Source organism: Peromyscus leucopus, chromosome 10 (assembly GCF_004664715.2).
Source record: "Peromyscus leucopus breed LL Stock chromosome 10, UCI_PerLeu_2.1, whole genome shotgun sequence".
NCBI classification, from domain to species: domain Eukaryota; kingdom Metazoa; phylum Chordata; class Mammalia; order Rodentia; family Cricetidae; genus Peromyscus; species Peromyscus leucopus.
The window spans coordinates 78,329,678-78,347,180 of record NC_051071.1 but is presented as its reverse complement, the minus strand read 5'-3'; the positions used below and the strand labels follow the sequence as shown (position 1 = coordinate 78,347,180).

Here is a 17,503-nt window from a genome sequence, read left to right as displayed (position 1 = left end):
TGGCTGCCCCGGATCACGTGAGCAGCCGCCATCTTGACCGTGGTGTGCGCCGCCGCCGCCTTTGCGAGGAGGAGGAGGAGAAGGAAGAGGAGGAGGAGGTGGTGGAGGAGGAGGAGCAGCAGGCGTGGTGGACCGGCTCTGCTTCGCGGAGGCGTGGCTTCCAAGCTGGGGGAAGGTTCTGTGGCTTGCGAGGGGAGGTGGAGGAGATGGCGGCGACGGCGGCGCGGGAAGATGGCGTCCGCAGCAGCCCGGAGCGAGGGCGGCGGGGCTGCGAGCACTATGACCGCGGCTGTCTGCTCAAGGTGACGACTTTAAAAAGGGCTCTCCCCGATGAGGTGCCGCCGAGGTGGGCTGGGGCCGGCGGGGCAGGTGGGGCCAGGCGGGCAGCCGTGGGCATAGGTTGCAGACCGAGCTGCTTGTTCGGACACCTTGAGCGTCTGGAACCGGGCTCCCCTTTGCAGGAAGCGGGTTTTTTTGGCAAGGCGAGCAGGAGGAGCTCTCTGTACCCGCCCTCAGCTTTTGTGCTTTGCAGAGTTCTTGTTGTTTGGGAAAGAGCTTGCCCCAAAGTCACCCAGTGGGTTTTCTCCGTCGTTTGCGGTTGACAGGAGAATGAGGCAGTGTCCGGCCCGCCCTGAGCGGTTCTCCAGGACCACTGTCACATGTGCGTGATGGTAACGAGAGGAGGACAAGCAAGGGGGAAGATCAGAATATAATTTCTGTTCGTGTAGTAAGTACACGGTCTGTAGGCTGTCGGCCTCATTTTGTTGTCTAGGAGTATGCCCAGACCTGTCAAGGAGAAAATATAAAAGTGTGATAGGAGACACGCTTGTGTAATGGCCATTAAACTGGATTTCGGAAAAGTGCCTAGTACGCATATGCTATTATGTTTTTGTTGTTGCTGCTTGAGAAATGTTCTAGTCATCTGGAGTTTTTAAAAATGGCCCTCGCACAGTTAAGAGTTTCCTGTTTTACCCTGTGTAGCTTTGCGCCTTTCCTGGAACTCGCTTTGGAGACCAGGCTGGCCTCGAACTCACAGAGATCCGCCTGCCTCTGCCTCCCGAGTGCTGGGATTAAAGGCGTGCGCCACCACCGCCCGGCTTTTTTTTTTTAAGAGGCAGCATGAATACATTGTTGAGAAAGCCTGATATGTGAGCTGGGGGTGTAACTCAGCAGTACAGCTTGCGCTTAAAATGCTGTCGGCCCTGGTTCCAGCCTTGAGAAGTCTCCTCCCCCTGGAAAGAAACTTGACTGTTGGAGTCCTGTAGCTTTCCCCCCATACCTTAGTTCTGCCCCCGATTGCTCTGTAATTTTGAGCAAGCTGCTTTTTAAATGGCTTGCGTATAAAAATGGCAATTTTAGAGCTTCTGGTTTTCAGGGCTGGTCTTAGTGGTAAAGGCCTGTAGTTCTATCGGACATGTACTTCCAGCTATTTGTGAAGCTGAGGCAAGAATGCCAGCCTGGAGGTGCCATTGCCAAGAAGAAAAAGAAAAGGGGTGGGATGGATGGATATATATATATCTTTGGTGGGATATATATATATATCTTTGGTGGGATATATATATATATATATATATATATATATATATATATATATATATATATATGTCATTGCTAGAGTACTGACCTCACCAGAGAGTCTATAGATTCAAGCTCCACCACCAGTGGGGAAAGTCCCTCTTTTATTAACGATACGATGATTGCATACTGGAGTGTGCATGTAGTGTTTAGGAGGTGCATCCCCAGAAATGAGTAGCAAATATTAACTACCACTGTTAGTCATCATTGTCGTCTTTTTTTGTCTTTTTACTTTACCAGTCAGCCCTGCTGGTCACTGACCTTGAAAGCTAGGATTAAATGATAGGCTTCGGTCTGTAAGACAACTTAAACTCTTTTCTGTAGGCCACGGTTTGGTAAACATTGTTTCATTGCGTTGGATGAATTTCTTTCAGACTGGTCAGATATCAAATGTTGGGAAAGCAGTCGAATACTATTCTTTTGATTCCATTTCTACTGAGATAGTTTCACAGTTTCAAAGTGAGCTATGGAACTGAATTTAACATCTTGCCCTTCCCCGGCCCCTGCAAAGAAACTTGCACAGCTAAAGTTGTGTTTCATAGCACTTAAGCTGCCTTTCCCCGAGTGTCAAGCATTGTTCTTTCCTCCTCGAGAGGCCAACTGAGGTGTTTCAAGGAGCAAGTCATCTGCTGGATCAAGCGCAGCTGTTCAATTAAGATAAAGGGTGACAATTGGCCTTTGATTTGGCAAGGGGAAGGTCACTGTTGGTCTTGACAAGAAAAGTGTCAATGGAAGAAGGATCCAGGGTAAAGCTTTATTGGAGTGGATACTGGAAATAACAGAGAATTTGGGATTTTTATTGCAAAGGAGAGCAAAAATGTGGCTGTTTTGCTGAAAGATGTGTTACAGTATGCTTCTGTCATTTTGTAATGCAGCAGGAAAAGGGAGCATTCTAGGACTACTTACTGTTCATGAGTAGTCAAAGTGAAGTCCTGTCTTAGCGGCAAGCCTGGGCTAACTGTAGAGTCCTGTAAAAGAAGACAAAGCAGAGTGCAGTAGTTTGCTTCTGTATTGCTGTAACCAAAAACCACTTGAGGAGCAAATGGCTTATTGCTTACACTTCTTGTGACAGTTCATCAGGAGGGGAAGCCAAGGCAGGATCTCATGCAGGGCAGGAACCTGGAAGTAGGAACTGAAACCAAGGCCATGGAGGAATGCTGCTTACTGCTTACTGGCTTGCACTCCATGGCTCGCTCAACCCACAATGATCATCTAGATCACTGGTTCTCAACATGTGGGTCATGACCCCTTTGAGGGAGTGGAATGACCCTTTCACAAGGGTTGTATATCATATTTCCTGCTTATCATGTATTTACATTATGATTCATAACTGTAGCAAAATTATGGTTAGGAAGTGGCAAGGACATAATGTTATGGCTGAGGTCACCACAACATGAGGAACTGTATTAAAGGGTTGCAGCATTAGAAAGGTTGAGAACCACTGTGCTAGATCTTAAGGCTTAGACTCTAGAAGAATGAGAACATTAACTTTGAAATGGTGGTAATAAAATATCTTTTTCTGAGTGGTTAATGAAGCAAGAGTAATTTGAGGTGCCAAGAAAGGTGCAGAAAATTCGAAGACGTTTATGTTTATTGATCATTACACCAAGAAATTAAGAGCAGGAAGTCACCTGACAGTGGAGATGTGAAGACATTTTAAAAAATTAAAAAAAAAATAAAGCTAGTTTAGTGATAAATTCTAGTTCAGTTTTCACTACTAGTGTAAAAGTGAATTCTTTTAATAATGATATCTCTGTTTAAGGGAAGAAATCTTAGAGTTTTCCTGATTATAGTCTTTCAAAAGTTCACCTGGAGATCATGAAGGGGATTGCCAGGAATCTCAGAGTAATAAAATTTAAAAGCTTGGGGTAAGGCATGCAAAAGCGTGTCCTCTGTTGCACAATAAAGCCCTGAAATTAAAAACAAACAAAAAAGGAGACCAGAGAGTGTGGTGGTGTTTTTCTTCAGCTGTAGTTAGCTGCTTCTGATGCATGTTAGTGGGTAGAAGTGGGATTTTTTTTTTAAGTTGTCTTCCAGGTAGGCTATGTGCAAGGGAACACTTGGAGGTAGTTGAAAAGAGGAGAGTTAGTGGCTAGGGAATTTCATGCTTGGAACTGAGATACAGAGCTAGTGTAGTCCTTTCTCTGGAACAGCGGTTCCAAAGCATGATGACTGGATTCCCCAGGAATCTCTTAAAAGCTACTTTGTGGATACTCTGTGTCCAGTGTGTTGACATTTGTACTGATGGTGGAAAGCAGTGGTTGAAAACTGTGTGTGACTCAAGCAGCGATTTTGTATTGTGATTAGGTACACTACAGTGTACCTGTAGTTAGAGCCGGTTTCATTTAAAAATGTCACTGGTGAAACACTCAAATTAATACTTACCAAATATTAGCTCATACTCATATACATATCTTTTACTAATATTCAAAAAATGGAAAACTTTCTGCAAGCCCTTTGATTTTCTTGAGTAAAGGTTCTTAGGCATTTGGCTTGTGAAGTGAATTAGTAGCTTTGTTCATGGAACTTTTTTTATTTTACTTGAAAATAATTGGTTATTCAAGCTTGAGTGTAAGAATATGGCAGACATTGTGTCGGAAGTAGGGAAGTAGTCAAGACTCAAGGCTACTATTTGGGCTGAGAATGAGATTCAGTTGTTGTGGGGTTGATTTTTCTGTCTAGAGAGTCCTGCCTTTTATAATGTTTGTGTTTTAAAGTTGTATTTAGAGTCACTCAAACAGTTATTGAAGGGGAAGATTATTAGCATCAAATGTGCCAAGAAATGAATGCTAGCCGTGGATCCAGTGGTTGTAATCTTTGACCTTGATCCAGAGAAGGAGGTAGGAGTTTTCTGGCTGTGTAATTAATTGTCTTCTATTCCCTTTGTCCCCTGGGTGTTAGGCGCCTTGTTGTGACAAGCTGTATACTTGCCGGCTGTGTCACGACAACAGTGAGGACCATCAGCTCGACCGCTTCAAGGTGAAGGAAGTGCAGTGCATCAACTGTGAAAAAGTCCAGCATGTAAGACTTTGACAGCTCCCTATTTCTTCTTAGAGTCTATGGGTGGGTTAAATCATGTAATCAAAGGTTGGAAATGAGACTTAACTCTAACTCTCTGAGTAAGTGCCATTGTCGAGTTAGGTGTTTAAATATACGAATACATGCTTTAATATAAATTCCAGAGATTTAAATGGTTTTGGTAAGTTACTCGAGGTGTTAATTACTGTGTCCTTTTCAGGCCCAGCAGACTTGTGAAGATTGTAGCACATTGTTTGGAGAATATTACTGCAGCATATGCCATCTTTTTGACAAAGATAAGAAGCAGTATCATTGCGAGAACTGTGGAATTTGTAGGTACTGTATATAAAATGTCCTAATCATTCCCACTGCATTTGGCCAATAATAGTGTATTAGTTACTTTTGTGTTGCTGTGATTAAAACGTCATGAAGAGGAAAGGAGAGTGTGAGCTATGGTCACACACACACACACACACACCACGACACGGGACAATTTTGCAGCAGGTGGCAGGGATGGCAGCCGAGAGCTCACTCACATCACTGCACTGTAAGCAGGAAGGAGAGAGAGAGAGAGAGAGAGAGCGCGAGCGTGCATGAGCAGTCACCTGTGTCTCAAAGCGCACCTTCAGGAACACACTTTATCCAGCAAAGGCCACACCTCTTAAACTTGCCCCCAAATGTCACCACCAACAGGGAACCAAGTATATAAATACTGGAGCTTGTGGGGGACATTCTCATTCAAACCAGTACAAGTAGTTTAATAAATTAACTGGTTTTGAGATAGGATCTCACTGCTCACTTTAGTTCATGCTGCCCTCAAACTCAGAGGCCTGCCTCCCTCTGCTTCCTGAGTGCTGGGTTAGAGACTTGTGCCACCACTGCCTCGACACCCCCCCTCCCCCTGAGTGAGACCACCATCTAAGATACAGTCATTCGAAAGTAGTAATCTGATTTATTGCCTATAGGCTCCTCATTAGAGTTCAGTACAGTGGGTCTTTTTGTTTTTGCTTGTTTTTGAGATTGTAATTTAACACAGCATTTCTCTTTTATCTTCCCTCCCTTGAAACCCTCATTTATACTCCTCCCCACTGCCCTTCAGATTTGTGACTCTTTTTTCACAATTGTTATTGTGTGTACATATACATTCCTAAATATAATCTGTTGAGTCCGTATCATGTCACTTGTGTGTATGTCTTCAGGGCTGACTCTTCGGCACTGGACAGCCAATGGGTGTGGTCTTCCCTGGGGAGGACCACCTCTCCTGCTCCCAGCTTTTCTCAGTTGCCTGTAGTTCTTTGTGTAGGGTTGAGGACTTGTGGGCTTTTCCCTTGTGAAGTTTGGTGTGTCCGCTGGTGTTCTCCTTGTTGAGTTCATGTTTGGGTGGTAATGTTGGTGAGACTTTATGGATTCTATTTATTTATTTAGGGATAGTTTTGCCCTGAGAGAATATTTTGGTTGTGAAGACATTTTGGATTGTCATGACCAGGGAGAGGGTAATCCTACAACATTGACTGGATAGAAGCCCAGAATTTTATCAGAACTCGCACAGTGTGCTAACAGTTCCCTGTCAGAAGAACAGTCTGGTCCAAAATGTTAGTAGAAGCTAGGTAGAAAAAAAACACAGTCTGGAATGTAGCATGCTATGTGCCTCTGCATTTATCTTTTTTATTTTACTTTTTGCCATTTTGAATGAGAAAAGAGAAATTTGGTCTTCTCAACTGTGATCAAGAAAAACTGAAAAAGTCTACAAAGGTGTCTTCATGCTTAATAGCTTTGTATAGATGATATAATGCTCTGAGCAGGACAAAAAGGAAATTGAAGGATCTTGCACACAGTGGTGACTTTTCTGTACTGTCCTTCAGTTATTTCTACCATACTTACAGATTTCTAAGAACGTTGTGCCTTTAAGTTTGATCATTGTCCTTATCATATGGGAGCGAAGTTGTGAAAAATCTGAAGTATTGAATATTTAAGAAGTTCTTAAATGAAAAATGTTTCATTTTTATCTTACTGAGAATCAAAATCATGTAACTCATATTTGAGATGAATGATTATGATTACTTCAAGTATTTAGTAGATGTTAGCTCATTGTTTTTTTTAAAGTCGTTGAAGTGTCTATTTAGTAATTGTAGGTTTTTTGTTTGTTTGTTTTTTTGTGGCAGGGTCTCACTGTATGGCCTCCTGACCTAGAACATATTGTGTAGACCAGGGTGGCCTGTAACTCAGAGAGATCTGCCTGCTTCTGCTTCTTGAGTACTGGAATTAAAGGGGTGCACCTCTGTGCCTGGTTCAGCAGTTGATTTTTTTTTACTTAAAATTTTATTTATTTGATGTGTATGGATGCTTTGCCTATACCCCATGTGAGGGCAACAGCTCCCCTGGGACTGGAGTTACAGTGAGCTGCCTTGTAGATTTTGAGACTGGAGCCCAGGTTCTTTGGAGCTGTTGTTCCAGCCCATCAGCCATTGCTTTAAGCTGTGCCTATGGCACACTGAAGATTCTTCTAGAGGATTATAGATGAATTTCTAAAAGGTCTTATTAATGAAAACAAACCCAGGAGCCAGATATTGGGGTGAACACTGAAAGATCAGAGAAACAGAACAAGCCACAGCCAACCTCACCTTGCCAGTTTCTCAGCTGATCTTGTTTCCTCAAACTGAAAGCTTCTGAGTCCTCACCCGAATGGATCTCAGCTGAACTGCTGCTCAAAAGCCTAAAAGCTTAAAAAGCTAAAGTTCCTGGTCCTCATGCCTTATATACCTTTCTGCTTCCTGCCATCACTTCCTGGGATTAAAGGTGTGTGTCACCATGCCTGGATGTTTCCAGTGTGGCTTTGAACTCACAGAGATCTGGATGGATCTCTGCCTCCAGAATGCTAGGATTAAAGGTGTGTGTGTGCCACCATTTTCTGGCCTCTATGTCTATCTAGTGGCTGTTCTGTTCTCTGACCCCAGATAAGTTTATTAGGGTGCACAATATATTGGGGGACACAGTATCACCACAGATTTATAGAACTTGAGTTTTCAAAGATTTATTAAAAGATAGGAGAAGTAAAACCTGTTACATAGATTGATAGATGGTACCTCTATACAGAAATATGTGTGACATCAAAGATTCCTTTTCATTTATTTTGAGACAGAGTCCTGGTATCAGCTTAGGCTGACCTCAGACTTGTTACTCTTCTATTCCAGGCATCCAAGGGCCATGATTACAAGTGTGTGTCACTATTCCAGCCACTGTTGTTTTGAAATAACAGAAATTCCAAAGGGAATCTAAAATCTGTCCATGCATTTGCAGCACAATTGAAATGATCCTTGTACTGTAACTTTTTAAAAAAATCACGTCACTTCTAAATGTACAGCAGCCCTCTGTTGTAATGTAAAGATTGGATATTTATGAATGTGAGTCAGGAACAAAAGTGATAGTCTAAATTGGGAAGGGGTATTATGATAGTTGATACCATGCCTTTAATCCCAGCACTGGGGAGGCAGAGGCAGGCAGATCTCTGTGAGTTCAAGGCCAGCCTGGGCTACAGAGCTAGTTCCAGGACAGCCAAGACTATACAAGAAACCCTGTTTCAAAAGACAAAACAAAACAACCAAAACCCAATGAAACAAACAAAGATAATTGATAACTTATTTGGAAAACAAAACTTGATTCTGAAATATGCATATTCTTTTTTTTTTTTTTTCCATCACAGGCAATTTATTTTGTTCTATTCATTCACAGTTAATACAGAAAGTACTTGGAAACATTTCCATATAATGTTTGACACAGAAATCATCAAATAGAAGTATACAATGTTGACAGGAGGCAGTACATTTATAATTTATAACCCCAAATGTATTTATAAATTAGAAATGGAAAGATCTACAAATGAAATTATGAAGGTTCACCAAAGTCATTTAATCTGTCAGTTTCTCATTCATTTTTATGTCTTAATAATATTCTATTGTATGAATAAGCCACATTTTATTTCTCTCCAGTATTCGATAACTATTTGAGTTGTTTTAACTTTTTTACTATTAGCAACACACTGCTGTAAACTTTCATGTACATGTTTCATAGGTGAACATTTTCAGTAGTTTGAGGATTTATTCCTAAGGGTAGAATTGTTGAGTAACAGAGTAACAATGTTTTGCATTTTGACCAACAACCAAACTGTTTTGCCAAAGTGGCACACCATTTTACAATCTCACCAAATCCTTGTTTTTAAGGCTCTGATTTTTGTACAAAAGCATTCAATCATTCTGTCAGACCAAACCAGGAAAAGTAAGCTATAGTTCAGAGCTGTTCTATTCCATTTACTATGCAAAGCCATTCTTGGCGTTTGCAACTCTCAGCCCTTTTGAGTATTCTTGCAATGTTCACCTTTTCCTCCACCACTTTTTTTTCTTCTTTCTTTCTGGTTTGTTTCTATCTATTACAAATGTATAAAAAAATCCTCCATCAATGCTGCTGTTAGCAGCAGAACTTTGAGAAATATACCTTTGGTTTGCCTCAGAAAAGGAACACATATTGCACTGTAAAGTTTATAAAATTGGCGCAAAACATTGTGATAATGTTACATTACCAGTTTTAAGAGTTCAGTGACTAATGGGGAGCCAATGGGATACATGCAGAACTGTGAAAGCCATCTCACTTAGCCAGCTGTACACGTAGACTGTAAATCTACATTCAGATCATTTCTGAATAACCTCCTGTAACTCCAGCTCCAGGGGATCTGACCTCTAGCCTCCATGTGAGGTCACCTACACTCACATTCGTGCACACACAATTTAAAATAAAAACAAAAGTAAAACTTAAAGGCCATCAATATTTTCCTTCATAGCTTATGCTTTTTGCCCATTATTTAGGAAAAATTTCTGTAAACTCAATAGTGATTTGTGAAAGGCTGAATGTTATTTCTCATGGAAAAGCCTGACTCAGGTAGTCAAATAACTTAACACATTCTGACTCTAGGTGTTTTCTTCTTTGATTCTGTGGACTCATATTCTGGGCAGGGGAAAAAGACTGGGTCTGTGAGGAGGAGGCATGCTGTTTCCCCTTTATGAAAGAATAATTTTCATTCAGTCTTCATTCGTTCAATTAATTTGTGTGCCGTGGTGTACGTGTGGAAGTCGGGGGATTACTGGAAGGGTCTGTTCCCTCCTTCCACTGTGGAATGTCAGGGATTGAACTCAGGTTGTCGGGCTGCTGGCAGTCTTTACTTACTGAGTCATTTCAGAACTCTTCTCATTCAAGAAAATTTTATTCTTCTTTTCACAACATCCAAAGAAGCTGGGAAATTGTCTTTTTTCAGGATAGATCTGAATAACTGCCTTTTAAATAAATCTTTTATCGTAAAAGAAGCAAAGAATAGAAATGTAGGGACCAGCTAGCAATCTTATCTTTACCATTTATATTATAAATTTTATAATGAACTTCAACCTGAGGAAAATAGATAAATGAATTATTTTAAGTGTTAGCATATACAATGGAGAATGTGTTTATGGTCTATAGTTTACAGAAATTTTTCCTAAATAATGGGCAAAAAGCATAAGCTATGAAGGAAAATATTGATGGCCTTTAAGTTTTACTTTTGTTTTTATTTTAAATTGTGTGTGCACGAATGTGAGTGTAGGTGACCTCACATGGAGGCTAGAGGTCAGATCCCCTGGAGCTGGAGTTACAGGAGGTTATGAACTGCCCACCATGGGTGTTGGGAGTTGAACCTGGGTCCTCTTCAAGAACAGTATGTGCTCTTCACCACTGACCCGTTTTTCAAGCCCTGATGGCTTTTTAATACATAGAAAGTAATGGTGGATCGTTATGAAGAGATAGACACAGAGCAGAGAGGAATCATAGCATGCATAATGAAAAAGATGACTGTCCAGGCTGTGTAATGCTTCTTTTAAGTCAGTAATGGGCAAATCCCCAGGTAGAGAAATGAGCGGAGCACATCAACAGAAATTTACCTTGATAATGTGAGAAATGAAATTTACAATAGCATATTTTTTTGTTGTTGTTTTGTTTTGTTCGAGACAGGGTTTCTCTGTGTTGTTTTGATGCCTGTCCTTGATCTCACTTTGTAGACCAGGCTGGGCTCAAACTCACAGAGATCCACCTGGCTCTGTCTCCTGAGTGCTGGGATTAAAGGCTTGCACCACTACCGCCTGGCTAGAATAGCATATTTTATCTATCATATATGTGCCCATGTTGTCCAGCTTGTGAGGAACATGGGTCATGCATGTTGAGTGTAAACTAACAGTCTTTGGAGGGGTCAGGTTGTCAATATCACAGTTGATGATCCAGTACTCTGTGACTCAATAGTGTCAATTTTAGGGATATTGAAAAAAATAATCTAAATATGGGTTAAATGCTAGCTGGACATTTTTTTTTTATTATATCATTGTAGCAAGTAAAGATTCTAAATTTTGGGAGGCAGAGGCAGGTGGATCTCTGTGAGTTCGAGGCCAGCCTGGGCTACCAAGTGAGTTCCAGGAAAGGCGCAAAGCTACACAGAGAAACCCTGTCTCGAAAAAAAACCAAAAAAAAAAAAAAAAAAAAAAAAAAGATTCTAAATTTTATCAATAAGGAAGTATTTTTGAAAATTGTGATCCATCCATACTGTATGACTGCTGTGTGGCTTTTAAGAAAAATGAAGTAGTTTTCTATGGACAGGCACAATTCTTGAGATCTATTACTAAATGTAAATAAGTTGCAGAACAGCATCAGTAGAATTGTGTAAGAAATAGGTCAAGTTGTGTGTGTCTGTCCTGTGCATCTATGTCCCAACTTTACAGAAGAGTCTCTCTTGTTTGTAGTGGTTCCCTTCCGACATTGGAAAGATGGGGGTGTCTCCATAATCTTCAGTGTGGTTTGAATATTTCTACAGTGGGACTGAGTTTGAGTATTATATAGTGAACAATTATTGTGTAATAAAAAATAATCTTTTCGCCTTCATGTTATGTTTTGTTAGGATTGGTCCAAAGGAAGATTTTTTTCATTGCTTGAAATGTAACTTATGCCTAGCTATGAATCTTCGAGGAAAACATAAGGTACATGATTCAGTTTGCATAATTTAAAAACTATTAGTGTTTTTGAAAACCAGCTTAAATTCTAGTATGTTTAGAAATATGCTAATTTTCATATATTACCAACTGCAACTTTTTTTTTTTTTTTTTGCTTTTCTAAAAAGTAGAATTAAGTAGAAATATATGCCTCAGAACATTGGGTCTATAGTTTGTTTACTGTAATGTAAGAATGGCTATAGCAGTTATTAGCATAATTCTGGCAGCTTCTTAGTTGGTCCATAGATTCTTATCATTGATACTGCTTCTAAGATTAAAATGAAAAAGCTAAGTGATATAACCTATTTAAATAGTGTTCTAAGAATACTTAGAAAGTATTGTTTGTATTTCCTTTCATAATTAAGACTTACAAGTGTGGATATAGGAATTTTGCTGTAATCTCAGACCCTCTCATTTAAAAATAATCTAATGAAATGTTATATTTGTAGTACTGATTCTATCTTCTGTAAGAACTTAAAGAATGGAGGATCAGCAAAGCAAAGTATAAAAGTGCAGAACATTCCAGTAAGAGACTAATAATAGCTTTCTGTCTGAAGGTGAGACAGACAGACACACACATACACACACACACACAGGGAGAGAGAGAGAGAGGGAGAGAAAGAATGTGCAGACTTAGAAAGAGTAGTGAGGAAGATTAGGATAAATAATAAACATTAGAGTGAAGCTGAGTAAAGAGAATTCCCAAGATACTTAGCCTTCGCTTAAAGGAATTTGATGAGCAGAATGGGAATTCGTTAAAGATTGAGTCTGACTGAGAAGTTTTAGGGTGATTGCAAGAGAAGCTGGCTGCGGTTGTGGCACGTGCAAGTAGAGGGACCTTGTCTCAGAATAAACAAAAGTCATTAAATTAAAAAAAATGAAAAGGACCGGCTAATGAAGTAGCCTGGAGTCAGTAGCCTCATGACTGTTGGCTCTGTCCTGGTTTCCATGGCATATGTAGAATCCGTTTGTATACACACATGCACACGTGTGCGTGCACACAGCCAGCCCATTGCATATTTACCTCATTTGCAGTTAATTCACTCAGGGATGGCATTAACTGTCATAAACACCCCAATTCCATAGATGTTAAGGTGTGGATTTGTGTATATCGTCAGTTTATTTAATTTAACTTTTTTTTAATGCTGTCATAGTTGACATTTTTATCTTCTGATGCTTTTGTTAATGTAAGATTCTCCTTTCAACAGTGTATTGAAAATGTTTCTCGGCAGAATTGTCCAATCTGCTTGGAGGTGAGTGTGGACTGTTTTTCACTTTGGAAATCTCTTGGATTTCAAATCCTTAGGTGTCTCTGTCTTTCTGCAGTACAAGTCACTCTCTTTCCTTTTAGGACATTCACACCTCCCGAGTTGTTGCTCACGTCTTGCCTTGCGGGCATCTCTTACATAGGTAAGACAACTTCTTCCTGCTTGCAGCTGTTTGAAGATAATGGAGGGAGTTTTTCTTCAACTGAAATGATGTTCTGTTTTCTTTCAGAACGTGTTACGAAGAAATGTTAAAAGAGTGAGTTTTTTGGTGGATTTTAAAACTACAGTTTTAAGAAGTTTGTTTGTGAGGAGGGTGGTGGGGAGGTGGTCAGATACGATGGCTAGGTACACTGCTTCCGGGGTGGCAGACACACATGGAGGGAGCAGAGTGGAGAACTGGTGTTCAGCTGGCCATGGCATCTGGGGAACAGGACTGTATCTCTGTCCCCATGTTCTTATCACGCCTGTTTCCTCCCATAGCTTGAGGCAGGCACAACACCTTGTTATCTAGCCATATCTGTTGGGGAATATAGATGCCACTAGAATTAATCACGGTGTTGTGAAGGCACTGAGGAATTGTGTCCACATTTTATTAGTTCACTTGTTAATGAACTACAAAGGAAACCAGTACACTTTCTTTAAAACTGGAACTAAAATAAGATGAGAAATAGGAAAGAGTAGAAATATGTTGTGGTTCTACCAATTAATATTCAGAAAATAGACAGGGATCAACTTTTGAAAAGTTTTAGAAAGGAAGTAATAATATGATTGGAATAATTTTTAAGGAATACAATTTCTTTGCATCAGTGTCCTACAAAATTAAAGTTGTTTAGTTAATGAATAGTTTAATTGGTATTTTTAGGTAAAGACATAGTTCTATAAAGAGTATTGACTACTTCCCCATTTTAGAGAGTTGAGGATAAGAACTTAGGATTTAAAAGTATAAGATACAGAATTTGATATTTATCTTTTTTAGTGCATAGATTTTTCAGGTTCCTGAGAAATTAACTTAAAATGTAGACTACTAGCCTGTTTGGTTTCTGTGCCAGGGAACTGCGTCGTCATATATATAGATCCGTTTACTGTCTCTTGCAGAGGCTACAGATGTCCGCTGTGTATGCATTCTGCCTTGGATATGACTCGGTACTGGAGACAGTTGGATAATGAGGTTGCACAAACCCCTATGCCATCGGAATACCAAAATGTGACTGTGGATGTGAGTAGAATCCATGCTCAGAACTTTTTAGATTTCTTGCTGTTATTCCTTCTATTTTTACCTCTTTGCTTAAATGTATCTCAGAATTACTGCAAATTGTTTAAATTATTTAATTTTAATTATTATTATTTAAAAATTTATTTTAATAAATTATTCAAATTTTTTTATATTTATATCAGACTAGGGGAAGAAAAAGTCCTAAGAATACCTTTGTGTAGTTTTTCCCTCAACACTAGATGGCAGGCAAAAACTTTGTTAGGAATTTTTGGCAAATTGCTTGTCAGAGTCAGACGTGGATTGCTGATGTTTTATTTTACCTGCATTTCACTTAAATTATTCAAAATTTTGTTTCAAGAGAATGCATTTGCTGGTTTTTGAAAATTAGCTTTTGGGTTTTAATGTTTACTGCCCATTGTAGTTTGTCGAGGACTTTATTTGGTCTCCATTAGCTTATTCCCTTTGGCCCTACAGAGAGTTGAAAGGGGCTGCTGTGTAGCTTATTCTCAGCATAGTATTGGGTTTAAATCAAAGTTGGAAAATTAAATAGCTTTCTGATGCTTTCATAATTTTTGGACATAAAAATATTCTGATTGTCTACAAATACTTTAGAATACAAGGATGAAACAAAGCCAAATAATTATTTTAATATTGGATATGTAGCTTAGTAGTAGTTAGTATGTACAAGGCCATGGATTTGATTCTAGCATTGTAAACAAACAAACAAACAACAAAACCCCTTCTGGTTTATTCATACTGGAAAGTTCCAAAATTAATGTTGGTAACTGAATTGTTACTAAGGACAGTGGAAGATCTGTTAGGTACTAACTGACTGTTGCGATGTTTAGCAGAGGCTGAAGGGCTTTTTTTTTTTTTTTTTTTTTTTTTAATAATAGCTTTATGAAGAACATCTCACATACACTGGGGGCTAATTCTGTAAAAGTATACAATTCGAGGCAGGTGGATCTCTGTGAATTCAAGGCCAGCCTGGTCTACAAAGTGAGTTCCAGGACAGCCAGGGCTGTTACATAGAGAAACCCTGTCTAAAAAAAGCTTAAAAAAATGTATACAATTCAGTGACTTTAGTACACATGGAATTGTACAAACAGTACCACAGTATTAAAATATTTTTGTCATTTATAAAGAAACCCTATGCCCAGGGCTGAGGAGATGGCTCATTTGGTAAAGTGTCTGCCACCCAAGCACAGTGACCTGAGCATGGTCACTGTGTGTCTATAACGTTGTCCTTACGTCCTTAAGGAGGTGGAGGTAGACAGGTCCCTGAAAGTCACTGGCCAGGCAGCCAGCCTAGCTGAATCATTGAGTGTTATGTTCAGTGAGAGATGGTCTCAAAAAATGGAGAGCAGTGAAGGAAAGACATCTAACATTGACCTCAGGCGCCCATGTGTAGCCAGCCACACATGCACATACCACGTGGACATACACACCACACACATACCACACACACACTACACACACACACACCAAAGAAACAAAACCAGACAACAACAAAAAAACCTCAACAACACTGTACTTACTAGTAGTCACTTATCAGACAACCTCTAATCTCTGCCTTTTAAGTAGTATTTTTAGAAGAGTAGTTTTCCAAATTATGTTAAGAACAAATGGAATTTTTTTTGCTTATGATGTGTGTATGCTAAGACTGCTGTGTAGTTATATGTTGATATGTTCTCAGGTGGACATTCTGAGTTTTCAGTGTCTTAACACCAGAAGACATTGAGTCTTTATCATGTTAGGGACTAGCAGGAGGCTTCCTGGCTTTACTCACTTAGAAAGAGCTCTTGTTCTTGATCATTCTTGAGGCATAGACAACCTAAAAATTAAGCAAAAATATTCCAATGGGTAGAAGTTTCAATTTTATTAGTTAAGATAAATTCTGAGTACAAGTGAAAATAATGAAGTCATTATGTATGTTATTTTATATTTTAAGTATTAGGTGTTTGCCTAATGACAAGTATTAGATCTGAGTATGTCCATGTTAATTTTCTTGCTTGTATTATGTATACTTTTAGGAACTATTTTAAAATGAGTCTTCTGCACTCATTCATATTTTCTGAATTCAAAGCTACCTTAATAACCTTTAAAATATTCATTGGAGAAAAGACATTTTCACTGCAGAAATGCTTAGACACATACATGCATTTCACACCTTTCATATGACTGAAATGATTGTTAATACAGACAGTGCTGATGGTAGTTAAAAGGCTTAAGTCCTCACTCTTCATTTTTCAGATTCTCTGCAATGACTGTAACGGACGATCCACAGTCCAGTTCCATATCTTAGGCATGAAATGTAAGATTTGTGACTCCTACAATACCGCCCAAGCTGGGGGCCGAAGAGTTCCAGTGGATCAGCAGTGAGCAGCCTGTCCCTGGCTGGAGAACAGACCTGTGATGTAGATAAAGCTCTGTGTAAAAGACCCTGTTGTCAGAATATGTCCTAACGATGTGTTAGATATGTTTTATTACCACTGTCGCAATAGCAGGTGGTATCATATGGACCTAAGGATTCAAGATCTCTGGATGGAATGATCATAGCTCTCACCTGATGAAGCTTCTGCAGATGTGTTGATTGGAAATTCCTTTAGTGTCAAGTTCTGAAGTCGAAGTCAATGATGTTTGCTCCAGATATAGGCACATTCATAGAAATATTTTATATTTTCATGGACCTTTAAGTGACACTATGCACGCAGAGTTCATTTCTAGTTCTTGATAGAACTGCATTTAATTAGTCTTTGATTTTAAGGACTGTAATATAATTTTTAAGTTCTTATTGTTAAAATCTAATTACATATGCTTTTGAATTGTCTAAGACAGTCCTTTGGGTCCAAAAGTGAAATTTTATGTAAAAAACAAACTACTAATAAAATTATACTGAGAAATGGATTTACAGAATTTTTTCCCCAAGGCTGTCTATTTTTGTTTCTATCGTGACAATATAAGTTATTTTATAATGTAAAAGAAGTTCTCCTCTTTCTTTGGAGGTGTTTTTATGTATGTCTGAGTGATTGGGAAAGGTGGTATGTAAAGTAATGACACTCTTCCAAGGCTTTAAGGCAACTATTAACATTGCAAATAATTTTTTTCAACCTGTCAAAACTACTTCTCCACAGAGTAATTCATTCAGCAGATATTTACCAAGCAGATGTAAGCCAGTTGTGACTCTAGATGCTTTAGAGATGACAATGAACAGTATATACAAAATTCCTACCCTTGTAGTGGTACATTCTGCCATTTCTCATATTTCACCAACATACTGTTTATTAATGCAAGCAGTATATACATTCAATATAAACAAATGAATTATTTTCTAAATTCTCAGAAGTAAGAGATGAATGAGTGGGATGAGCTCTTCC

The 17,503-nt window shown here is 39.2% G+C and overlaps 1 protein-coding gene across 1 annotated transcript; it reads left to right on the top strand.

Moving 5' to 3' along the window:
- Positions 1–3: 3 nt before the first annotated feature.
- On the top strand, positions 4–17,042 carry Rchy1 (ring finger and CHY zinc finger domain containing 1). Its single transcript, XM_028881901.2, has 9 exons — positions 4–302; positions 4,477–4,596; positions 4,814–4,929; positions 11,555–11,633; positions 12,854–12,898; positions 12,997–13,055; positions 13,143–13,169; positions 14,009–14,129; positions 16,380–17,042. The coding sequence occupies exons 1-9, from the start codon at positions 207–209 to the stop codon at positions 16,506–16,508; spliced, it is 792 nt and encodes a 263-aa protein (XP_028737734.1). The 5' UTR covers positions 4–206; the 3' UTR covers positions 16,509–17,042.
- The last annotated feature ends 461 nt before the right edge of the window (positions 17,043–17,503 follow it).

Excerpts from the sequence above, each read along its gene's own strand:
- Rchy1 (XM_028881901.2), top strand. The coding sequence starts at position 207 with ATGGCGGCGACGGCGGCGCGGGAAGATGGCGTCCGCAGCAGCCCGGAG. Across the intron at positions 4,930-11,554 it reads GAGAACTGTGGAATTTGTAG|GATTGGTCCAAAGGAAGATT; the intron begins GTACTGTATATA and ends ATGTTTTGTTAG. Across the intron at positions 14,130-16,379 it reads ACCAAAATGTGACTGTGGAT|ATTCTCTGCAATGACTGTAA; the intron begins GTGAGTAGAATC and ends TTCATTTTTCAG.